This window comes from Propithecus coquereli, unplaced genomic scaffold (assembly GCF_000956105.1).
Source record: "Propithecus coquereli isolate 6110/MARCELLA unplaced genomic scaffold, Pcoq_1.0 Scaffold144, whole genome shotgun sequence".
Taxonomy (NCBI): domain Eukaryota; kingdom Metazoa; phylum Chordata; class Mammalia; order Primates; family Indriidae; genus Propithecus; species Propithecus coquereli.
The window spans coordinates 622,489-648,940 of NW_012138747.1; the positions used below are offsets into that span (position 1 = coordinate 622,489).

Genomic DNA, 26,452 nt, shown 5'->3' on the forward strand with positions numbered 1-26,452 from the left:
ATTTTTCTTTATTTTCTAAATTCTTCACAATAAACATATTATTTTCACCCTTACAAAAGTATTAAATTTAGAGTAGTTGAAGATTTATCTATCAACAATCATTTATTCATTTGTCAGTAAAATTTTAATGTCACAATCTATCCTAGAACTATAATATGGTCATATTAGCTTGAATCTGTAGGTAGTCAATGTGTGCATAGTTTAACAATAAACAGGTAAACACTCTGACACTCTGTAATTGATGAAAACATTTAAATTCATTATGGCTTACTAAAGGGAATATGATATTTAGTGTTAACTACCGGCCTCTGTGATTGAATTCATGGGCAATACAGCCATGACATGCAAAAGAATCCCTTCCTGCTCCCCAGTCAGTACACAATGCAAGCTAGTGATTGTGGTTCTAACCGATATGATAAATTCTTATTTAACTTTGCATGACGTTGAAATGACACTCTTTTAAATCTACGCTGTGGGAAGACTTCATCTCATAGGAGCATCCAAAATAAATGCATCTTCTACTTGGGATGGACATTGGGTGATATGGGCAGATTAGGCTCTCTTTAAATTCGTGGTCCCCAACCCTATCTCATTCTCTAGTCATTTCTCTCTCTCTCCCTCCCTCCCTCCCCACCCACCCCTTCTCTCTCTCAAAGAAATAGAATCTGTTTAGGGCGCCTCTCACCTTCTTACCACCAACTTCAGCATCTGCAGCTATCCATTCCTCTTTTCCTCGTATTTGACTGGAAGAGGTATCCTTTCTCCTATCTATGGCTAACCCTCTGTCTGTGCCCCAGATCCTATCCAACCTGAATTTCAGAGATTTTATTTTCTCAATTATCCCTTTCTTATTTTGTAGTTAATGTCACCTACTTTGGCTTTTTCCCGTTACTATTTTAACATGTCCAAATTTTTGCCACCTTGAGAAAATAAAACCTGTGGAGTTCTCATCTACCTACATATACTGCTTCAGACATTACAGCAAAACTACTCAAAAGAGTTGCCTACACTCCTTATGTTCAAATTTATTCCTAAACCTGCCACAGCCTGACCTCAGTGCTCACAAGTCCCTAGAAAGGGGCTCTTCTCAAGGCCACCAACAAGGGTGAGGAATCTACTAGACAGTCTTGTTTACCTCCACTTCTCTGTAACATTAGATCTAGTTGAACGCAGCTGTCTTTTGAAACATTCTCTTCTCTAATATTCGGGTCACCATTTGTTCTGATTTTCTAATTAATTTTCCTTCTACCTCTCTGGTTGTTTCTCTGCAGTCTTCTTTGTGGGCTCCTGTTTCCTTACCCACTGTGAATATGTTAGTATTTCCAAGTCATATATTAGGGAGCCTCTCTTCTTGCTGTGCATAAACTGACTGGGTGAGTTCTTCCATCCCAATGGCCTCAAAGCCCATCTATGTGCCACAGGCAATAACCTCGTCTTTGAGCTCCAGACTGACCAATTTACCTGCTATAGCCCAGCTCTGCTTAGATGTCTTACACTGAATTCAACACACTCAAAATTGAAATCACTACCTTCTTCAAAGATGCTTCTCCACTAATCTTGCCTATCTCAGTGAATCCAGTTTTCTGAGACAGAAACCTGGGAGTTATCCTTGATTCCTTTCTGTGTGTGTCTCTCTATGTCTCTTTGTCTCTCCCCATTCCACCTCATTTGCCTTATTTATCACATCCAATCAATCATTGAGTCTCCCATTAACCTCCTATTTTTTTTTAAATTTATCACTTCTCTCATTTCCACTCACAATTGACTGTAACCCAGGCCACCACCACCTCTTGTCTCAGTAGTCTATTACATGATTGTTCGCCTCCATTTTGGGCCCCTCCATGCTGCTGCTTACAAAGAATGCCCATAAAATGAAAATTTGATTGTGTTATTCCACTTTGAAAAGTTCTTCATTTATACTCATTGTCCTGAGTATACAATCCAAACCCTTAAATTCAAGGCTCATCATCACTTAGCAGCACCTGTTGCATTCTCTAGCCTAAAATCTGTCCCCCTTCTTTACCCTTGCATCTATATTCCAATTATCCTGGACTTCTTTCAATTCTGGAAAATACCAGTCTTTTCTTGCTTTTGGAACTTTACAAAATGTGGACCCTTATGTCTTAAAACTTTCATTCCCTTCTACTTTACTTGACTCATTCTGACTTATTTTTTGCGTGGACTTGAAACATCAATTTTTCTGGTATTTCCTTGCCAAAAGCAAGTTTTAACATGGTCTTTACTTGAACTCCCATAGTATTCTACTTCCCTTATCATCCCTAAACATTTTATATTGTTGCTTGTTTTTAATTGTCAGTCTTTCTTGATAGATGAAAATTGTTACAAGGGTAGCAATCACTTCTATCCTTTTAGGTGTATCACCACAAGGGCCAAGCCCAGTAGATTAATAAATGTGTTTTGAATTATTAATAACAAATGAATAGAAGAAAGCAAAGATACAGTGTATCCTCCCCATTTGGGGGTAACAGATTCTAGAGTTTTCATCTAATGGACAAATCTATCAATATTCAACCCTCTTCAAGACTCTGGGCCCTTCCTCTGTCCCTCCCTCTCTCCCTTCCTTCGTTCTTTCCTTCCTTCCTCTCCTGCCTTCCCTTCATTTTATTATAATTATCCAGGATGACAATTTCAATCTATCTGCTAATGAACCACAAGCACATCTTATCACTCATGATTTTAAGTAGAATATTATGGTGTCCACATCATAGCTGCAGTAGTAATCCTGAGGCTGGTAAGTTGGGGCTATAAAACCAAACGAAGCAGCAAATATTTAAAACAAAATATATTGAATCCATAAGAAAGGAAATATTTCTATTGTCTACTTATTTAATAACATTTTTTTCAAAGATATAGCCCAAGGAAAAAAAAACAGAAGAAGACATTATGAATATCGACAGTCTTTAATAAGGATACTTGCCATCAAATTTTTAATACACAGTATCGAAAGTCCTTTTATTGCTATAAAAGTGTTACATATGATTCTAGCAGTCCTTGGTACAGAATTCTTGTCCACAAATGAGACTGTATCTTATACCTGATATCTGAATAATAATAACAACAAAACAGCTACTAATACATGGTACTTACTATAAGTCATAGTACTTACTATACACACCTATGAGTTAAGCAGGTTGTAAAAATCAAATGTCTTCAGTGTTGGTACTTAGTAGCCCCAAAAGGAGAGAAAGACATCAGAAATGTTTGGTTGCAAATTTTCCCCTTCACAAAAGCCAAATAATAAAAGCGTGGTTTAAAGCCAGCTAACACAGCTCTTTTTAGAAAATTTGAGGCATTGAAGGCCAAGCTTCCTGTCATGATTAGGAAATCACAGAATGTTCTTAATGCCAGCAAAGCAATGCTATTGTGTGACACTTTAAGTCCCTCCAGTTGTAGATCTGGTATTGCATGATTACTCAGCCCTTGCTTATGTTATGTAGATAATTAAAATATCCCTCAGAGTCTAAGAGGTAACACATCAATAACAGTTTAATTTAGTACATAGAAAATTTCCTGCCAATGTTAGGCTTCTAGTCATATTAGCCATCAGGAACTTCCTAACATTATATTAATTCATTTTCTTTTTCTAAATACAAAATACACCCTTAACAAATTTACCAGCTTTCTTTACAGCTAACTCTTGCCCTGTTGACTGTAAATAGGGGCTGAGTAATATATACAATCCCTGACTTATAGTAAGTACTATGTGAGTATTACTGTTTTGTTATTTTTATTATTATTGAAATTTAAGTATAATAAAAGGAAACATAAAAATATATCTTCACTGTCACCTCCTAGGTATATGAATTCAAAATAGGAAGAGTGTGGCTATGACATAACGCAGAATGGTAACTTGCTACGTGTAAGAGGAACATGGGGCCCTTTTCGACCTCATCTCCCATTAAGGTCTGTGTAGCAGCATTGTAATGCGTCTTCACACTCTTTCCTTTCATTTATCACATAGGTGGCAGCTGAAAACCACCAAGCACCATGTGATATTTACATTATTAATTGTAAACTTTATTTTCTAAAACACTCTTCTGAAAAGATCCCGCTTGATCCTGATTTCCTTTTTCATGAAATCAGATTTGAAGACTTCACTTAAAGTATGGTTAGCACTCACAATTTCATACCAGGTTTGAGAGAAGTTTGAAAAAGATATCATTCACATGATATGCAATGCAGGAAAATGGAAAATGATAACCTATTCAACTTCCATGTTTACCCCCTTAGGCTGCTTTTGTCTCATCTATTGATTTATTTGGATTAATACTATTTGGTCCAACAGCAAAATAAATTATAGAAACAAGAAGGAAGCAAACATGAAGAAAAAAAATCCATTTTTACCACGACTCAAATGCCTAATTCCTAGGAGGATCACAAACTCCTGTAAAAAAAAATAAATAAATAAACAGATCCCAACACCTGAATCCATTAACGTGTTGAGCTCAATGAAAGCAATTTTTGCTGCACTTCTTAGCTTCTTAGGGAAGATCTTAAGCAATTTGGAATTATTCCTACTACTATCTTAGGGAAAATACTTTTGAGGAATTCATTTCAAATCCTATACTTGATGTCGTTATCTTCAAGAATGGATTTGCAGAGATTAGTGAACAGATGCTATTGGGACTTAGAAATATCCAGTTTCCCATCTCATTTAACCAGAACAGCTCTATTTTTATCTGTTTCTCTAAATAGATTTATTGAAATAGTTTTCCCACCAAAAGCAAGGGGAAAATCACTGGTCTAATGCAGCACTATCCAAAAGAAATGTAATCCATGCCACAAGTGTGAGCCCCATGTACACTTTTGAGTTGTCTAGTAGCCACATTAAAAAAAAGTGAAAAGAAATATGTCAAATTTTAATTTACCCAATGTATTCGAAGTGCCATTTCAATGTGTAATCAGTATAAAAATTATTAATGATATAGTTTAGATGCTACCTTTTTTACGTCATCTTTAAACTCTGGTATGCGTTTTACACTTATAGCATCTCATTTGGAGTAATCACATTTCAACTGCCTAATAACCACATGTAGCTAGTGCTGCAATATTGCACAGTGCAGATTTGGTGCTTAATGCTTTTTGAGGCTCTCTCACATATATTCTCTTAATTAAACTGCACAGGTATCATCACTGTAGTGGCTACTATTGGTTGCCTACCCAGCATGCATTCTCCCGTCTCCCCTTCTCATCAATGTATCTATTTTCACTAGAGCTTATGTGCTCCAGAGCTGACCCCATCCCTAGCTACAGGAATGCACCTGGGTCGGGGATGATTATGTAACCCCATACTAGCCAACGAGATCCAAAAGGAAGTCCCCTAAAGACATCTGGGGAAAAGTTTCCTCATTTTCAGAAAAGAGTCATAGAAAAACACAACTTTTCTCTCCTGCTAGAGGTTAACTAGAAAGCATGTACTAGTAGTACTTTTCCTACCACCTGCGTGGTACAAGCCATAGGATGAGGCCAAGATTGTACTGCAAAGGAGAGGTGGGGCAAGCCTTGTTCCCTGATGACGATGCTGAACTTTTGGATTAACCAACTCTGAAGGCTGCCCTAATTGTGAGCTTGCAGTCAACGTTTTTATTCCCAAACCACTACATGATATAATACCATCTCTAATAATGACTGAGGGTAACATACAGTGAAACTCTTGAAGGTCTTTCGAAGCATTATGTTTTTCCTTTTCCTGGTTATTTTTGATTATGTTTCTTTGTTGTCGCTAAAATTCCTCATTGTTTAACTGTTATCCCTAAGGCACCTTCCCAAACATCTTTTTCAGGTTTTTCTTCTTTGGACACCAGACATAAGAGCCGTTGTTTTCTAGCGCTCCCACCTGCTGCTTCTAATTAACTTCTCTCTTCCATTGCAAAAACAAGGTTGTCTCTCCTATCATTGTCTATCCTGAAGATATTTTTTAATCTTCCTAAGAATGTTTATTACTAACAAGTTATAAAAAATAAAAGTAATGAATGAAGAAAAAGGTATGATATTCACTTAAATGCTCACAAATTTTACTGTATTAATAATACCCATTTTTTACTAGATACAAGTTGGATTAGTGGCTTTAGAATAAAAAAGATTTGGGTTTGATTCATTCAGTACCATTTGCCATCTGTGGAACTAAAGCAAGTTGTTTACCCAGCAAGTAATAAAATAACATAAAATAAAATAACAGGGATTAATATCACCTGTGTTGCAAGATTGACGTGAAGATTAAAAACCATCTAATATAAAATTCTTAAAGCCAAGACTTATACCTCGATTTTCTGATTCCAAATCTAGTGTCCTTTTTACCTTATTACAACTTCCCTTTTTCTTTCATTTCATAATCATTAATTGAGTAGCTGCTATGGGCCAGGAAGACTTATTGACAAATAAGGCAAGATCTCTGCTCTTAAGCAGTTTATAATTTCCAGTGAATCAGACAAATACATAGATTTTAACAAGAGGGAGACCATGAAATTTAATGGTTAATTACTTCGGCAATAAAATCCAACAAATCTGGATTTGAAGGCCAGTTCTGCTTTTTTTATTAGCTTTGTGACCCTGGAAAAGTTACTTAACATCTCAAAACCAGTTTCCTCTTCTGAAAATGGAGATAGGTAGCATCTTGAAATCCTAGCTGGGATGGGTAAGCCATAGGATATAAAGGGTTTTAACCTAAGTGTTGTTGACTGAACACAATGAGATTAAGTTTTTGAAATGCAATGTGCATGGGTTGTACAGTAAGCATTTGTCTACTGTGGCCAATCATCCTCATTGTCCTTGTAAATACAACTGCACATAATTGATAAAGGTATGCATGGGCACTATGGAGTAAAGAGGAGGGGCATTTGAATCAGTCTCCAGTTTCAGAAAAGCACTGCCTTTCAAAGTAGCAGATGAAGCCCAGAACAGTGGCTCATGCTGGTAATCCTAGTACTTCGTGAGGCCCAAGTAAAAGGATTGCTTAAGGCCAGGAGTTCAAGACTGGCCTGGGCAATGTAGAGAGACCCCCTATCTCTATAAAAAATTAAGCCAAGCATGGTGGCACACATCTGTAGCCCCAGCTATTCAGGAGGCTGAGGTGAGAGGATTGCTTGAACCCAGAAGTTTGAGGCTGCAGTGAGCTATGACAATGCCACTGTACTATAGCCTGGGTGACAGAGCAAGACCCTGTCTCAAAAATAAATAAATACATAAAAATTTAAGTATTCAGCAAATGCTTTAGAGGGATTTAAAAGACAAAGAGTTCATATTTCCGAGTGTGGAACTGTGTGAATCATCATAGGAACTGCAAATTGGTTTTTTTGACTGAAGGTAAGAATGCCAGCAGAAGGATGGAAAATGATGACAAAGTGGTAACGGTGGCCAAATCCAAGATCTTGAGGATTAAACTAAGGAATCTGAAGCCTTTTAATTTAGGTGAGAGGGTGCCAGATAGTAACCTGCCTGAATTCCATGTTAAAGAGTCACTGTGGTCACACTGAGTCCTCTAAGGCTCTTTCTCTTCCTTGTAATTATAAGCAAAAAAGATGAAAGCAGGTTTGCTAGAATCCCAATTGCACTGTATCATGCTGGAAGTTTTAGAACTGTCAAAACAAATTTTCTAATTTTGACTGTAGTCAAACACTTTCCCACTAAGCAAAGAGAACTCAATAAACAGTTTTATTTGTTTTATAAATAGTTTAATGAAAAGAATAATATTTGTAAGATGTCCTAGCTGAAAAATGTTTGCCTGGTGAAACTTCACCACTGTATGTGAATATTCTAAGCCTGAAAGACACAGAGAACTGAAAGAAATTGAGGCCACACCTTTGCAGAAAACACCTCCTAAATTGCAGGTATCGTGGTGAATGGAATCCGCTAACAAATTCCTGTTGGACAAGAGACAATTCTTATCACCATCTACAAGGATTTTCAGAATACATTCCTTAGAAATCCAAGCTCCTAACAAGGCCAATCAGTTAATGAATCAACAGATATTCTACAGGAAATCTTTAATCACTATGATTATCTGATCCAGATTGTTTCTGTGATTTTTTTTTTTTTTACTATTCCCATTTTTTTTCTTTTCTTTACAATATTTTTCTTTTTTTTTTTTTTTTAAGAATATGGGCTGTCTGCTGGGATGCCAAGCCTACACAATATTTTCGATGAAGTAATTTTAAAATGTTTTTGTAAGGTAATAACAAAAAGAGAGAACAAATATGAAACAACGCATTATAGTGTAAAAAGCCTAGGATCTACCAATTACCATGAGTGTGATTTAGGAAATTTGGATAATCTTTTGTCTTAGCATGTGCAACTGAAAAATGGGAATAAAAAATTCCAATTTTATAAATTGGAAGACTAAGTTAACATACGTAAAAGGTAACTCTGAAGTAGGGACCTGCACACAGCAGGCATTCAGTAAATCGAAGTCTTTTTATTCTTTGTGGCTCTCTTCAGTTTCTTCTCCACCAGTCTCACTGCCACTCCATCTCCCCAATAGAAACATGGCAGGAACATAAACATACATCACACACACACATATACACACACACATGTGCAAGCACACACACACAGGAACATGCCCACACAGCTACAAAGATACATTACTGTTATAATGTTTCTAAGAATGAATTAGAGGGTAAAAATGAAGCCTCACCTTTTATTACTAATATTCTAGTTTTAGAGAACTCCTTTATCTCTGTATTCTTGGTAGGAGAGAAATCCCAGCACATACTTCCCACTGTGACTCCCTACTTCCAAAACCAAATCCTTCAGCTGACCCTTTGATATAGCCAGGGGTAAATAATCCAAGCTAGAGCAGTCAATCTTGCATCAAAACTTTGAATTTTAAACGTGTAACACATCCTAGCATTCTGGGAGGCCAAGGTGGAAGGATTGCTTGAGGTCAGGAGTTCAAGACCAGCCTGAGCAAGAGCAAGACCCTACTAAAAATAGAAAAAATAAGCCCAGCGTGGTGGCCACCCCTTTATTCTCAGCTACTTGGGAGCCTGAGGCAGTAGGATAGCTTGAACCCAGGAGTTCGAGGCTGTACTTTTGCAGCAGGATTTGGCTGTGTGGCCTGACTTTCCGCATGCAGAACATCCTGGGTTCAGTCTGTCTTCCAAACCCAGCCTGCCGGCATTCTCTGGACTCTGTGAGTCCCCTAGTATCCTTCTAATATATGCTCTTTGTGCTTGAAGTCAGTGTTTGTTGTTTGCAACCCAGAACCAAGTCTAGTGAGAAGGCTAGAGCTCTGAAGTCAGAAGATATTTTCATGCTTCCTGATATTGATCTATAACATAATTTAATTAGAAATAGATGCTAGAGAAAAGAATTTCAAAATGTTCCCTAAGGTCTTTTATAGAATAAAAGCCAATATTAAGAAATTTACTTTTGGAGCCAGACAAATCCTTAGTCTATTCTTGGAAGAAATTACTACCATTAAATAAATTCAAAAATCTGCCACCCAGCATGCTGGCCATTAGCACAGCTATTGATTTATAAAAAGAAAATCAGTTGCCAGATTAACATCAAACCCAGACTACAACTCGCCCTTTATGGAAAAATCAACAAAGAACTTTTTTTTTCTTCTCTAGTCACCTCACTAGGGTGCTTATGGAGTATCTGTGAGATTTTTATAGTCTTTTACAGCCACCTCTCATTATATTCTTAACTTAAAATTCTAGGCCTGAATCTTTTAATAGGAAACTTATACTAGTCTTTTAAAATGAAGCAGGGTACTAAGACTTTTTGTCATCTATAGCTATTTCTTGTATTCACAAAACAAAACAATAATAGAAAAGATAAAAGGAACATCTATGATGTCCAAATGGTGCTTCAAGATGACGCATTCAGTGAAATATTGTACAGCTATAAAAGCAAAATTAAAACCTCACGTGCAGACTGCAAATATAAACCTATTAACTTGAAGCTCTGAGAAAAGAACACAGGGCCTGGCCAAGCTGCTGCAAAACTACATGTTAGGTTGGTTCTCTAGAAGCAGAGTCTGAATGGGGGATTCTGACACACGGCGAGAAGCCAAAGTTAGAGACACAGTCCCGGCTTCAGTTTTCTACAAGGCCACCTCCACTCTTGACACCCCTGAAATTTATGCAAATCAAGCAAGTCCCTCCACCTTTTTTTTTCCCCTTAAGATTAGGTTTCAGTCATTTGCAGCCAAAGAATCCTGATTTTAAATGTAGGGAATATTAATTCAAGAATTGATCCCCATTTAGGAGAAGAGGAGGCAAACGATAAAAGGAGACAGTTTAATAAGAACAAACACAATAAAAAATTTCTTCTGGGACCTAGCTTGGAAATTAGCTTGGTCTGGATGATCATGAGTCTTATGACATTCTATTATTTTATAAGCAAACTGTGCTAACTTCTGTGTCTCTGTGTGACTGTTCTGATTCATGTCTCAGGAAAAAGAAATAGCACCTATTAGACAGAACTTACATCCTTACTCTACCCATTTCTAGCTGCGTAAGCTTGTACTAGTCACCTGCTTCTTGGGGAGCAAGCGGAAAGCCATTTGTGGACAGGTGGCCACCTCACAACCAAAGGTCCAGGGAGGAAGAGAGGGTCCTGTTTCTTCAGAATCACAGGACAGGGATTAGAGACATTTCAGAATGTCTGGTAAACTCTGTCACCAAAACACTTTGTGAATATTTCCACTTCTCCCCTCCACTCCCAGCTGTCATCATCTCTCACCTGGATGACTTCAACGGCCTTCTAACAGGTGTCCCTGCTCCCACTCTTGCCTTTCTGCAATCCAGTCTCCACACGGGTGCCAGAAGGGGCTTTTAAAAACATAAACCCAATAATGCCATCCCCTGCTTCAAATCTTCCCATGATTCTCACAAAATAATACCCAAACTCCTTAGTGCAGCCTTACACCATCTACTCCCCCACACCCTCTCTGACCTCAGTTTACAGCCGCACCCTCCTGCCCTTTCATTTCACTTCAGCAGCACTAGCCTCTTCCTATCCCTTGAAAACACCAGATGGGAGCCTTTGCTGTTCCCTCTCCTAGAATACCCTTCCTGGAATGTTACCCCTCAGAGGCATTTTTCCCTGACAATCCATTCTACAAAAGTTCCCCGAGCTCCCTCTATCACATCACACTGCTTTATATTCTTAACAGCATTTATCACAATTTGACTTCTAGTTTGTTTATTGCCTCTCTCCTTCCACTGGAATGCAAGTTCTCTGAGAGCATGAAGCTAGTCTAATTGCCTGCTATATTTCCAGCACCTAAAACCGTGCCTGACACATAGTATGTACTCAATAAACAAACGTCAAATGCACGAATGGACAAGTGAATTCTAAACAGTTCTCAGCTTTGTTCCTGTATAGAAAATTGACAATGGAAAATAACACAGCTTTTTAAAATCAAACTCAAGTCTCTCCAGGGAATCGTTTGATAGACAACACGTTCCCTGAAAACAAGAGCCACATCAGGCCGTAGCACTACCTCACACACAAATGATATTCAATAAATGTCTATTAAATAAATTAATAAATCAGGGCTCCTGCCTCTGCCATTGTCAAGGTACTTCCATGTTATTTTCCTGCTCATAAACATAATAGAATTCCTCAATATCCAATGAAGATTGTTATCATACAACTTTAAAAAGAAAAGATGTCTTTAAGTAAATTTAGAATTGTTTTGATGTGCCCACATCTGGATTCTTTATCTGATCAACATTTTGATAGAATTTCTTTGTATTTTAATGGAGATCATATTTGTTTTATCTTATTTTATTTGGACTGGGAAGAATCTTATTTTAAAACCTGTATGTATGAATTACCATTTTGTTTCTTTAAAATTATGAAACAATGGTTTATAACAGGGAAGACATTGTCATAACTCCAAATTATTCTTTTGGAATGGAGTAGTAACTGTGAAACAGAATATGTAGGTCTTTTCTAAAAACTTCCCAATATGTGTGCACTTTTTAGTTCTTGAATCCATTTGCTAAAATTTTTAAACCTAATATCTTAATCTAACATTTTTATCACCAAATTTTCTTTTAAAAGTGTTCCCTTTGTCATTTAGTTATTTATTTTTCTGGGTTTGACATATTAAGAATTTTATGAGATGACATATATGCTTTTTTAGAAAGCTGATTCTCATCAATTAAAGTAGCTGATTTCCTTTGTTTGTCATATTTACTAAAGTACCTAACACAAAATGCACCAAAACCCACAGCAATAGTTTTATGTACATGCTTATGAGTTTGCATTGTTAATATAATTGTTGATCTACTTATAAATTGTGCAATACAGTATGTATGCAAGATTGAGTTGTCAATAAAATGTGGCCTTATGATCAAAAAATAATAATCATAAAATAAAAATAAATTTAGTATTGTTTAATATAAATCAGGCAGGAGTGGGAAACCTACGGCCTCAAGGCCACATGTGGCCTTGAAGATCCCTGAGTTTGGCCTCTCAACCAAATCCGAACTTCACAGAACAGATCCTTTTAATAAAGGGATTTGTTCTATAAAATTTGGATTCAGTCAAAAGGCCCCACTCAAGGATCCAGAAGGCCACATGTGGCCCCAAGGCTGCAGGTTCCCCACTCCCTGGCCTTTGTTTTCTTTTTTGGTTTGTTTGTTTTAATTTCATTTTTTAGACAGTGTTGCCCAGGCTGGAGTGCAGTGGCGCGACCATATCTTGCTGCAGCCTGGAAGGAACTCCTGGGCTCAAGGGATCCTCCCACCTAAGCCTCCTGAGTAGCTGGGACTACAAGCTTCCAGTTACCACCCCAGCATGAGCCTGGCCTGTGAATCCCAGCTTGTTCACTTAATAGCTCTGCTACCTTTGACTAATCACTCAACTTCTTTCAGCTTTCATTTTTTCATTATCTGTAAATTGAAGGTAATAACACCTACCTTGTAGGGTAGTTGTAAGAAATGTAAAAAAGTATGTGTGAGAAGAGCCTGGCACAATGCTTGGCTCTAAGAAAATTCTTTGTGTCCCTTGAGAAGCAACAAATTTCCTGTAAGAAAGGTGTTCAAACAAAGCTTGAACTATTTCACCAAGGATATTCTAGAAAGGTATCATACATTAGATGAGTTGTTTTACTAAACGACCACTATGAAACAGAGACTTTATAATGTGAACTCTCTTATTTTATAAATATAGAGAAGTATTGAAAAGCAATACCACTTGCCCAAGATGAAATGCAATTTCTTATTCCTAATCCGAAGGCGATCTACCAATGTGCTTCTCCCTCCCTCACCCTTCAATCCCAGTTTCACTCATAATATTTCTCAACATTCTCAACAGAAACAGATTTGCTCACCCTTCCCGGCACACCTGGTTCAATGTTTTCCTGGGTGCCCCTGCTCAGACCCACTGCTATCTCCCCTCCCCCACCAACTCTATGCCAAGCTACTTCCCTCCCCTCTTTCGAAGCAGCATTAAATAGAAAAAAAGTTTCTCTTTTTATTAATGTCTCTACATCGCCATCTGTCCTCAATACTGAAGGGCTCTGATGCCCCTCCCTTCTGATCCATAAGGCAACCTTGAGTCATCTTAAAACACAAAGTAGATCAAATCTAAACTCCCAAACAAATGACAAGAGTCTGCATTATCTGGCCCTGCCTACCTCCCTAGCCTGGCCTTGAAGGTGCTCTCTCTTGTACTGACTCTAATCCGTCCCTGTGTTCTTCTTTCAGTTCCTCCAGTGCTCCCAGCTTGTTCCTACATTGATGCCTTCACACACTGCTCTTTCTTCTTCAAAGTCTCATCTTTAAAGATTCATCATAAACGACATTTTTTCAGAGATGTCCTCCCTGACTCCCCCAACCCCCGATGATGCATTGAGGGGGGTCCTCTCTGACACTCTCCCAAAGCACCCTTCTCTGAACTTAATGGTGTGCCCATTGTTTTGATGTATAAAAGGAGACGTCAGCAGCCACTTCCACTTCTCTGGCCAAGTGGGCAGAGCAAATCACATGGGAGCAGATATTGCAAAATAATTACTTATTTTGGTACATGTAGAATGATTAGGTTTACATAGTGGAATTTGTGTGGCATAACAAAGGAAAACCCACACAATACTCCTGGGTATAGACTGCTGGTCACTTGGGAAGAGGTAGATGGTGCTTAGGGGGCTCACAGCCTTCTGGGAAAAAAGAGACCAAGAAACCTAGCCTCTTATCCCAAGATTTGAAGGCAAGAAACTTGGAGCAGGGTGGCTTTGGCCACATTCACTAGAAGGAAAAGACATGAAAGGCTTACAAATTTTTTTATTGAAAGGGAAAGGCAAATTTGTCAGGGGGTGATCTGAGTACAACCCAGAGCCTAAGAACCCAAGAGGAAAGGCTAGCTCCGTAACAGCGTGTGGCCCAAGGCCGGCAGCAACCTGAGTCCACACACTCACTCTAGCACGGTGGTGCTGCCATGGGTAATTACAGACAAGCATTAAGGCAGGAGTCATGGGTGTGAATTAATGTGCTCTCTAATGATGGAGTCCAAGCACAGACCCACTACGGTTTGGGCAGGGGCATGTTCCATCAGGGGCATCATGGCAGCAGTGGACCAGCACTGTCCTTCTGCCCACACGAGGCCAATCTGCAGCAGTGGCACTGTGTGGCACTAAGAGCAACCACAGTAGACCCACCAGGCTGTTTTTTTGCCTATTGGAACAGCTAGTTATCTGTTAGGGATCATTTTATCTATTTAGAACCACAGGAAGTCAGAACTGAAAGAAAGGTTAGAGTTGGTAATCATTTTATCTTACTGATGAGAAAATGGAAGACCAGCAAGATAAAGTGACTTCCATCATGTGGCAAAGCCAAGACCAGACTCAGGTCTCTTGCCATCCAGTAACTTATTCTCTCTGTGGCCCTCCCCTGCTTATTCAATAACTTTCTTTTGTGCTTCTCATGAAACAGAGAGATGTGCTCACAAGGCAGGGTCACCTAACCACTGACTGGCACTCCTGGCTGAGGGGCTGGCCGTTGAGCTGCTCTTTTATTTGGGGACATGCGATGTGTGTGATCTGCCAGAAGCTCTGACCCAAACACGGTGGTTGGCAGCAAGAAGTTACCAGGGAAACTTCATACATCAAGACAGCAATTACAGCTCCACTTTAGTGTCTTGTGAAGTCCCCAGAATCTTATCTTGTATAATCTCTGTCATCATGTTCAACATTAACGACATACTCCTTTTTCCAAATTTTTACGAATCACAACAGCAGCATGTTCTCAATCATAGAAAATGACATTTATTATGTATTCATAAAGAGAGACAAAAAGACAAATCAAATCTACTTTCAGGACATATCAAAGAATTAATGAAAAGTATATTTTTTAATTACGTTTGATTTTTTTGATCAATTATTGTTTGAAATGAATAGGCTTCCACCTTCAATGTGACCTTTTGTTGTTGTATTACCAAGATTTTTTTAAATAGTAATGCTATTTGGTATAGGTTTTATTTACATGACTTTTACCTAAATTAGCAATTTTCTTTTTTCCTAACAGAATTAGGATGTGAATATCGAGCCTCTTCTTTCATTTTTGACACTGCTTTTTATTTTTAGATTTATGATCCTCCAAATGCCTATCATAGAATCGGTGCTGCTGAAATAATGTATAGATTTTGAACAAGCACCCAGATCAGTCACTGAAATGTCCCCCTTATGAACATTGTCCCAGAGAACATCTGGGAGAGCCACCGGATGGGAAGATAACACTTTGTGCTATTTGTGGCCTGCAAATAAGATGAATGTGTTGTCAGAAGCTGGTCAAACTGTGTGAGGCAGTTTACAACTCTATGATTATCACACCCTGGTTAACTTAAAGTTTGTGTAAATTCGATTCTGGACTGCTGCAAAATGACTTGGCCTAGGACAACAGCTAGATGCACAATTAATTCAATGCAACATTTAGTTGAGGACAGGTTTGTGCACATAGAGAACAACAGGAAGAAGACTGTGACTGGAAAAGCTCCCACGAGAGTATGTGGGTGCAGGCTAGGTCCATATTCAACTCCCACACAGAGGAAGGACTGTTAGGTGGGGAGGGGCACCACTCACTGCAGACCGGGAGTCCTCCTCTACTGAGAGCCATGGAGTGGAAGAACATTGCAGATCTGCGACAAAGGTCTTTAGGACACAAGGTAGTGGCTACTCCTGCAGGTTTAAGGGAAAGATGGTATCCAATGTGTTTTGGGTTTAGAGAGCTAACTGGCAGTTGCAAAGGCGAATGGATTCCATGGCTGAGAGAATGCAGAGGAGAGATGGCGGCAGAGGGAGGGGAGGAGGGATGAATTACAACACCTTGTAAAAATTTATACACAGGTGGTCTACCATTTTTCTTTCTTCTTCTTCTTCTTCTTCTTCTTCTTTTTTTTTTTGGAAGTTACATTCTCTACCACATTTTTTCCCCCAATGAACTATAACTAATCAAGCTGTGAAACACTACTTGCCTCTTTTCTCCAGTTTCCTGGGGGAAAGATCTATCTGGACACAAGAAGTCAACATTATTATCCAGTATAACATCATAGTGGTATTCCTAATATGGAAGAAATATTCCCAGCTTGCTAAAAGGACTCAGTAACAAAGCATTTTCATAGCAACGTACACCTCCCCATTATTTTCACATGTATTAATCTTACTAGGTTTTGTTACAATCCTGTGAAATGGGCGGGGTAGGTGTTTTTATTTCTCTCTTACACACACACAAAAAAAATGGTTCACAAACATATCAAGTGCATTGTCTAAGGTCACACAATAATTGCTTGTGTAAGTGGAACCAGACCCTCGCTGTCTTCTGATTTTGGTGCTTGGGTATTTAGTCAATAGCATGCATTGGGCAGACCTTGGCAGGCAATTATGACTGTTCCCAGGAAAAGAACATGCAAGACTGACACTGTCCTATTAGACTCAGAAGAGCTAATAGAACAAAAACAATTAACCAGTATGTCCAGTGAAGTGTGACTTAGACTATAACAGGCAAATGTAGTGGACTGTGGGACCAAAGGGCCAGGGGCCCCAAGCCCAGAGAGAGTCAAGGCAGCCTTCTCTAAGAAGCTGACTTCTAACTTGAGATCTTAGCTAATCCAAGAGGGGTGACTGCTTGGCAGATATTGTTGAATGGCTGTGGGGTGAAGTGGAAAGTTGAAAACGGGAGAGAGAAGTGTTCTGAGTAAAAAGGGTAGTCTGCATGGAGTCACAGAGAATTTCCATTCTGTAGTGTTACTTCTGTGCACGTGTGTATAGCCCTCTCATTAAAGAAGTCACACGCTGTCCAATCATCTTTTCTGTATAAGAATGACATACAGAGATTCCTTGACTTATGATGGGGTTACATCCCAACAAACTCAAAGTTGAAAATATTTTAAGTCAAAGATGCATTGAATCCCCCTAACCTACTGAACATCAGAGCTTAGGCTAGTCTAGCTTAACAGTGCTCAAAACACTTACATTAGCCTACAGTTTGGCAGAATCACCTGGTGGTGACACAGTTCACTGTAGAATACAGGTCGTTGACCCTCGAGATCACGTGGCTGACTGGGAGCTGCAGGTGGCTGCCACTGTTCAGCATTGCACAGAGTATCGTATTGCATATTGCCAGCCCAGGAAAGGATAAAAATTTGAAATTCGGTACAGTTTCTACTGAATGTCTATCACTTCCACACCATCATATAGTTCAAAGATCGTCTGAACTACGTTTATTTTAAAATGTTACCATACACTTAGGGGACAAGATACAAGGCGAACCCCGTGAAAAATTAGGCTCCTTTTTGGTTGCCATCTTTCTTCTATGAAAGCTGGCATTTTCTAGGGAAAAGGGGGACTTGAGAGATTGTCTAATAATCCTCAAGAAGCACAGCTGGCAGGAGTTGAAATACAAACTTGCTTCTTATCTCTATGATAAGGAATTGAGGAAAGTGGGGGTCAGAATTTGACATATTACATTTGTAGATCTTAGAGCTGTGAGGCGTGAATGAGATAAATGTGGAACACTGGTGGGCTATTAAAATGTTATACAAATGTAAGGAGTTTTAGGGAGGACTTCCCAGCACTGCTTCCCTGCAATGCAAGGCTACAACTGAAAACTGAAATGTAGCACCCAGTATCCCTCATCTACCACCATGCAGCACCCCCAGATGAATCAGTCTGCCACAAATGCTTGTAGTGCATATCCCTGAGTGTTATTCCCAGAAAACTGAACCTATGGAAACTTTTATAATTGAGTTGTTGACCTTCACAAGTTTTTCAAAGGAGAAAGGCCAGTGAGTCACAATTATGCTACAACTCCAGACCATCTGAATTTCTTCAAAGATGATGGCTTAAGAAGTGTTTAATTCTTGGCTCTCTCTGATAAACTAAAATAAAAAAATCTACATTTTTTAGCCCTGATTTATCTCATTTATCTTCAAGTTATATTGGCTTCTGGATATATCATTTAGATAATCCACCATCACTCCAAATGTTCCATGTCCAAAAGCCCCAGTCACTCAAGGCGAACCATCCTTACATAACATTTGCCAAACAGTCTCCCTTCCAAATCACCCATTTTGGTTCATTGAACCGTGATTCTTCCAAATAAGAAAACTTGAGAATACCATAAATGGAAAGAGACCTTAGATATTTATTAGTCTTATCTCTGTGCTTTACAGATGAGAGGATATATAACTTGCCCAGTGCTGCTGTTAGGACTAGAATTCCTGGCTCCTATCTAAGCTAAACAAACAACAACAACAAAAGGAAAACTCAAGATATCCTGAATTAGAAATCCAGTTCTAATATTCTTTACACTCAAGTTCTTTATCTGAATAATGTATATAATAGATCTACAGGATGCAATTAAGTGAGATAATGTATGTGAAAACATTTACCACAGTGCAAGGGACATAGTAGACACTCAATAAATGAGGACATAGTAGACACTCAAAGCATAAATATTTGTTGAATTGATCACTACCGAAATCGACCATTTCTAATAGCGTCAGTTCTCGCTTACTTTTCCTTCTGACTCATCTCTTCCCATTCTCTCTATCCTAAGGCCCCAACTGACCTGAAAATGCAAGTTATAACTGATCTCACAGCCTCATTTTCTGGTTTTGGGCATGCTGGCCCTCAGCCATATGGTCAAGTTATCCCAACTCTCCTCTTCCTGGAAGTCTACTCTGGTAAATTCAGGTCCACTTTCTTCTGAGAGCCAAAATTAATTACATCTTCTCTTGTATCATTGTTCTTTAATTGTTTCACTCACAAATGTGGAAATTCTGCTTCTCTTAACAGATTATAATTTGTTGATTAGTTTTAATATGTGTGCTTGCTAGCCCTTCCACAGTATCTAAAATATATTGTGGTAAAGTAAAAAATGTAAAGAAATCTGAATAATCTCAACTCTTATAAAAACCAATTATAGAAGATTTTTCCTACAATGTGGATTCACCTGCGTAATCACTTTCTCTGAAGCAACATCCTGAATATGGAGAAGATTAGCAATTGAATAATATTTGTATATAGGGTAAAACAACGTTATTTCTGTAAAATAATCTATCACACACATCTACCACATGGGACATATCAAAGGCAAATTTCACTTGTCAAAATATATTAGTGATTCCTCAGTTTTAAAAAATCAGAACTACATTGTGAAATATCTTCTTGAATTGAAGCATCTCTGTTTATATTTGTGGATACTGAATGGGGAATTTGCTGATTCAAGATTAAAGGCAAAAACTTCTAAGGTTGCTTTTATCTAGTTCCAAGGCCGATGATGAGAAACTATTTGTTCCTCACACCTCACTTTCCATGATGTTGATAGTTAGCTTTATATTTACTATTTTTAGATAGCTACAATATAAGCCACATTCTACCTGTTTGGTAGTACCAGGTTATAAAACTACAAAATGTTATCATGACTTCCTTTAAATAAAACCCTAAGGTTATGTCTGCTTCTGACAATTTAGCTATCATGTCAAATAACTGGACTCTGGTGAGCATGGCTCATAAAAAGTAAAATAATAAGTTGAACATTATTTCCGAGTCAACTGGCTGATTCCAACAGAATGACAAAAACAGTGACTATGAACTGTAGTTGTCTATCATGGTGACATTGTTTCCCACTATAGTCTCATTTAATTTCACATAGTGTATTTTGCAAAGTTTCTGGGAAAAAGAAAAAGAAAAAAGCTTCTGTTTACACCATACCTAAGCCTCTGTTAAAGTATTTATGCAGTGGTAACTTGTAGCAGTTGGGATGTTTTCTTATTAAGGTATCTCTGCTCTAAGTTTTCCAGCAGTAACAATTGAATATTTTTATAGTCATGATAGTCAAGATAAGACATACTCTGCGCCCTTTCAAGTAAGGGGTTTGGAAAATTGGATTACTATACTATACCCAACTCAACAAAAGCTAATAGGAAACTTATATTTTACCCATAGTTAGAAAAAAAAATTTAAATCTCATTTTAACACTAATAGGATGAAATTTTAACTTACTAAATTCTACTGTTTTCATTTTTATAATTCCCTAACCTATTAAGAAAGCAGTTTTGCCACTTTCTTTTCCTTGAAATAACTCCAAATTTGTACTGTACAGATCTTCCTGAAGACATTTGGAGATTTAATTTCAACGGTGCACAAAACAGAAGACGGAACCATTTCTTTAAAAAGTATCTATTTTGAAACCATGAATTTCTCCTCTTTGATGTGATTGCATGTTGAATTTAAGTTTAATATTTTTATGATAATTGAATTAATGGTGTCTGATAAAATGCAACAAATCAATAAATATTATCTGAATGAAGATATTAATTGAAATTAAGTAAGACTAGTTTCAAATATAGTCTTTCTTAAGAGAGTGAGTTTTGTCATATTAAGATGAAATTTTCAAGATTGATCTATATTCTTTCTGAGGCCAGCATACTCAAGGTTTAGAATTAAAGTTTCTAAATAAAAACACTACACAGTTCCTCTTTGACTTAAAAACAAAACAAACAAAAAATTTTAAGTATGATTAACCGTATGGGTAAGCATTTTATTCATATGATTTAACTGCATTTTTTTCTCGTATGTAAATCATGTGACACAGCAAACTCAAAGTCGTGGGACACAAACGACAGTTGTGAAAAATTCAGATACTCTGCCTTTAAAGTTATGTTAATTACCACACATTAGAAAAGTGTTTATTATTTAGAAGTCTTTTTTTCCTCTCCTGTTTGACCACTTACACACCCCATTCCGCAACCACAGAAGCAAACACTGTATGTCTAAAATTGGTGCTGGTTTTGATAAGCCAGAGTGATGACATCAGCCTGCGTTCCAGCCCCTGGAATGCATAACTATGACCATATGGTGACTTGGGGGCAGTTAGGTCCCAACATAACTCTTCTTGTCCCCACATGTCACTGATTTGGAGCCAAGGTTTGTACTCCAAATGTACCACATCAGTTAAACACAGGTATCCTCAAATATCTGCTTGTCAAATGCTGGGGAGAATGAGAGGGAGAAAGCAACTACATTTCTATTTTAAAATACAAGGATTTTAAACTATATATGGTGCATGACAATGTCAATGTACTTAATGCCACTGAACTGTAAACATACTAATGGTTAAAATAGTAAATTTTATGTTATATATTTTACCACAATTAAAAAACAAAAATCCACATAGATGGGTTCTGAAAACTGTGCCCCATGTGTTTCAGAGGTTTTCCACAACTGTATAATAAATTTCCAGGTCCAATGTACAACTGGTTATAACTTTGTGACAGTGAACATGTCACTCTTTCTGCAACATCTGTTAAGCTAGGCTCCCAGGGGCCTGAATAAACATTCATTCTTCAGGAATTAGTAAACAGTACTTACCCATACAAATTTCTAGCTAAAATTAAACACAGACAAAAACCTCAAACATACCACGTAAGACAGTAGGTGTTAGACAAGGAGTATGTGGAAACATCACTTGCTCCCCTGCAGGGCACTGGTGTGAGGGGCTAGGAAGTGGAGAAATCCCTACCTCCTATTCCAGCATTGGCCGTGACCCAGCCCTGATTGATTGTCACAAGGACAAGAAAATGCTGGTCAGAGAGAGGTACTGGGCTGCCAGGTCCCACTGATTGCTGGATCAAGCGCTTCCTAGAGGTTAAAGCACCATTCCCAGGGGCGAGGCTGGCTGCTGCGGCAAGATGCATCTTTCACTCTCCTGCCTCCGGTCAAGAGTAAACCTAGAAGGCGCAGGCGGGGCGCTCAGTATCTGAGAAGCTGCAAGAGGGCTGTGCCTGTTGCAGCTAGGGTACTTGTGCGGATTGAAAATCCCCTTAACGTTGAGAGATCTTAGGAATAAAGAAAAAACCCACAATATCAGGCTACAGTTGTCATCACCATTCTGCTCCTAAGACACCAGGACAAACCTCTAACTCTGCACATGCACTGAAATGATACCTGGGTATCCTCTCTCCTCTACGATTAGAATGCGAGCAGCCCTGCGATCTCCATGTGTGCACAGCCAGTGCCTCATGCGAAGCCTAGCACTTGGAAGGTGCCCAACGAGTAAGTTGAGGAGCTCAACTCCGAAGCCACAGCCAAGACAGCACTGGAGGAGAGGGTTCCCCAACACTCTGCAGTTGCAAACACAAACCCGCAGGTGCTGCCACCTCCAGAAGTCTCCATTTCCCGCTCGCACGCTCACCCTGATCTCCCCACATCCCGGAACTACCTACCAGTAGTGGTGACCAGCAGACCGACAGCACGCACATGATCCCCATGAGCTGAATCGCTGTCTCGGTCGTGATCCTGCCCCACTGGGCACTGGACTGGGACGCTGTGGCCTTGGCCCGGCAGCGGGACACCAGGGCCTTAATGGTAGCCAGGTTGCAGGCAAAGGTGACGGCCAGCGCCAAGAGCCCCAGGAAGGAAAAGGTGGAGGCGAAGAAAAGGTTGCCCCAGTTGTGTGGAGAGCCAGTCCCATTGCCCCCTGGCCCGGTGCTGATGAAGCACCACGTCCCGGGCCACTGGATGGTGTACTGGCCCACGCCCAGTACCGGCAACAGGGCGAAGGCGAGCACCGCCAGCCACACGCCGAGCAGCACAGCGCGGGTGGCGCGCGTCTTCATGTGGCTCGCGTACCAGTGCGGCGCCCGGATGGCCAGCGCCCGCTCGACGGCCATGGCGCTGGCGATGAAGAGCGAGGACAGCCCGAAAACAGTCATGGTCAGACCGAAGAAAGTGCAGAGCCGCCCCGACGGGTCGAGCTGCTCCCACCGCTGCTTGGACAAGTACACGACGATGACCACCGGGCTGGTGAGCAGCTGCCCGACCAGGTCGGTGAGCGCCAGCCAGCCGATGCACAGCAGGAAGGACTTCTTGCGCTTGCTCTCCCGGCGCCGGTAGCTCCGCGACACGAGCAGCATGGCCAGCGCGTTGCCCACGAAGCCAGTGAGCAGCATGGTGATCGGAAAAGCCACGGACACCGACCCGCAATCCTCGCCCGGCACTGGAGGGCGCGTGAGGTTGCCCCCAGCCTCGGCGGACCGCTCGGACGCCCACATGCCCGGGTAGGAGTAGTTGAGGCGGATGCAGAAGGGGGCGCCCCCGCCGTCGCCCCGGGTGTCCTTCATGTTGGCTTCGAGGTGAGGAGGGGACGGCGCCCAGAGAGCCGCAATGGGAGCTGGCAGATGCGGCGCGGGCGGTGGCAGAGGTTGGTGACGACCCTGGCTGGGGCTGGGCAGCCTTCCATGGTGCGGGGCGCAGCCGCCGCCTCGCTCCGCTACTCGCGCCGCGGCCGCGGCGGCGCCAGTGCTCACAGGCGACGGAGCAGCCGCGCGGCCGGCTCCGGGAAGCCGCCGGCTCCTGTGCGCGCCGAGCGCCCGGGCCCCGCTATAAGGCCGAGGGGCGGGGCGCCCGTGGGTGTGGCAGAAGCGAGGTGGGAGGGGAGTGGAAAAGGAACTGAGCGCCTCTCTGGTTGTTGCCTGCCCGCTCCCAAGACCTTCTGGGCTGGGAAAACTCCCAGGCGGACTCCTCTCGAAACGCCCCTGCTCCTAGCCAGACGGGGCGCCCGCTCGCCTCCGTGCCCAGCTCTGCGCCTCGTCCAGTTTTCCGCCAGAGGAGTGTCCGTGGGCAGCGAGCAGCCAAAACGTCTCACTGGGCTTCCCGATCCAAAGCAAGCTGCCGACGAGGACCTGAGCACCCGCCCTCCTCTCCCATCCACACACGCTCACACAGGGACGGGATCCTTTTCCTGAAGCCCTTTCTAAATTCTGGCAAAGTGTAAATCACCTGCCCTTAAGCAATCTACGCAAGCCACGCTTCTCCGCATAGCTGAATGTAAACTTTTTGCCTTCCTACTCTGGGACTCTAGACCGATCATGAAAAGGCCAAGCTGTCCTATTCCTGGTCCGTCGCTGAAATTATAAAATTAATAGACAGTGTCTGGAGACATTAAGGGAATAGACACGGAAACAAAAAATTCGTATGGTAAAATTCAAAAACAAAGAAGTCCCAACTACCACCCCTCAGCTAATCCTGCCTCTTTCACCCAAAAGCCAGCTAGAGGCAGGTGGCAGCCACCGAATATCTGAGGTAGTGAAATCAACTGCTGCCGGCCTAGAGGAGTGAGTGGAGGCAGGGGAGAGACTCACTCCCTTACTAAGCCTCCAACCATTTGCATCCAATTACAACTCGAAACTGTATTTAGATGTTACAAAGGCCTTCATCCATATGGAAACTTTGCCTTTGAAATATACCCATCCAGCGAAAATAGGCATAATTGCGTAGTAACATCTTTTAGTAAGCAAATATTTTATGTATTTTCACCATATATGATGTATTTTCACAAGCATTTTCTCGTTTTCTCACAGAGATCCTCCAAGGTACTGTTGCTATTATTACTCCCCTTTTAAGGTGAGGTAACTGAGGCTCTATGAAGTTAAAGGATGTGCCCAAGTCTCTTAGCAATTCCCCAGTACTGTCTTCTTATTTGAAGTAGTATTCTTTACATGGATACCTAACTGCTCTCAGCAGATGAAAATTAACTGCGAGACCATTTTTTCCCCCTAATCTTGGGAGAGCCTGGTTTCTCTACCTCTTCACATTGTCCAGAAAATTGAAAGAATTTAAAAATTATTTACAAACTTCATTTTCCCTCATATTTACGAAATTAGACTTAATCATATAGCATTGTGAAGGCCATAATTCAGACTGACTTAGATTGATTTTCGGAACAAGCCTACTCAGTTTTTTGCATTTCCTAGTTTAGCTCATATTCTGTTTGGGTGTAAATGAGTGTTAAAAGACAATAATGGGATTACGTCCCTCTGCATGCTTTCTTTCTGTGCTGTTTTGATTTTGTATGAGAGCTTGAAAAAATAATGATTATTGGGTTATATAGTGTTTAAAGGAGGAAAAGCAATGATGCAATTTAAACTGCATTTTAATGGCATGCATTAATTACAACACTAATTTCATTTTCATTTGTGCTCTGCTGTCATTTAAAAAATTTTTTTTTTATTTACTAAAATGTCATGTTTACAATGAGAACAACTAGGAAGGAATAGTGACATGATATACTTTTAAAAACCTTCCCCAAATGTTTGTCTTATTGCTTTGAATTAATCTCAACCTCCTATTTGGTAAAGGGTTTTTCTAGAATAATGTCATTTGAAAAGTAAAATAATATTTGATGTTACTCTTAGATACAAGCTTTATCCAAAGCATTTGGATGAAAATGCATATCAAATGTTAACTTTTCTGCAATTAATAAAATTATAGTGTAATGATATATTTAAAATTTTAAGCCCATTTCATGATTCACACAGCAAACGAAGCAAAGCTAATCTCTCTCCAGTTACCTCAAAAATTATTCTCATTTTTATTTACAAATATTTTGCTTTTTTGAAACTTTTACTTTTCCCATTGCACTACTTGCTGTGTAGCCAAATGGACTTCATGAGCATGACAAGCATCAGGACACATATTGGCAAAGAATTAATGTTACCCTCTTTTACTAAGTCTACAGCAATGCACTAAATGTGTTGCATTTCAGATCATTTCTTTAACACTTCTTTCAGCATTTTTGCTTCATCTTATTCTAAGTTGTCTGCTTATTCACCCTGTAAATAGAGACTTAGAGGATCTGAGGAGTAACAATATGAAGCTGGCAGGCAGATCCTGGTTGGCAATTTTTAATTAGGTACTGCAGAAACAGTCTAACTTGTGTTGGTCTGAAACAATACTACCCTCTACTGACCTAAAGGAAAATAACATGCTGTATGGTACAGTATATTCAAGAGAATTTCTAAATGACCAATGTGTGCTTTGCTTAGAGAACCTTTAATCCTGGAGATCTACTCATCAATACATAATTGTGGTCACTTTGTTTTTGAGTTTACAAACTGGCATCTCTGTTTAATCAATAAATCATTAGAGAATTAAATTGAAACACCACATATTCAAATGTTTGAAAAAAATTCAAGTATA

The 26,452-nt window shown here is 39.9% G+C and overlaps 1 protein-coding gene across 2 annotated transcripts in view; it reads right to left on the reverse strand.

The window, feature by feature from the left end:
- The window catches only part of PTGER3 (prostaglandin E receptor 3 (subtype EP3)), a 219,951-nt gene extending 196,133 nt beyond the window's left edge, over positions 1-23,818 (reverse strand). For both annotated transcript variants that reach the window (XM_012639939.1, XM_012639938.1), the window contains exon 1: positions 22,699-23,818. In XM_012639939.1, the coding sequence (XP_012495393.1) occupies positions 22,699-23,595 (897 nt within the window). In that variant the 5' untranslated portion in view covers positions 23,596-23,818. The remainder of the gene's footprint in view (positions 1-22,698) is intronic.
- Between the last annotated feature and the right edge of the window lie 2,634 nt (positions 23,819-26,452).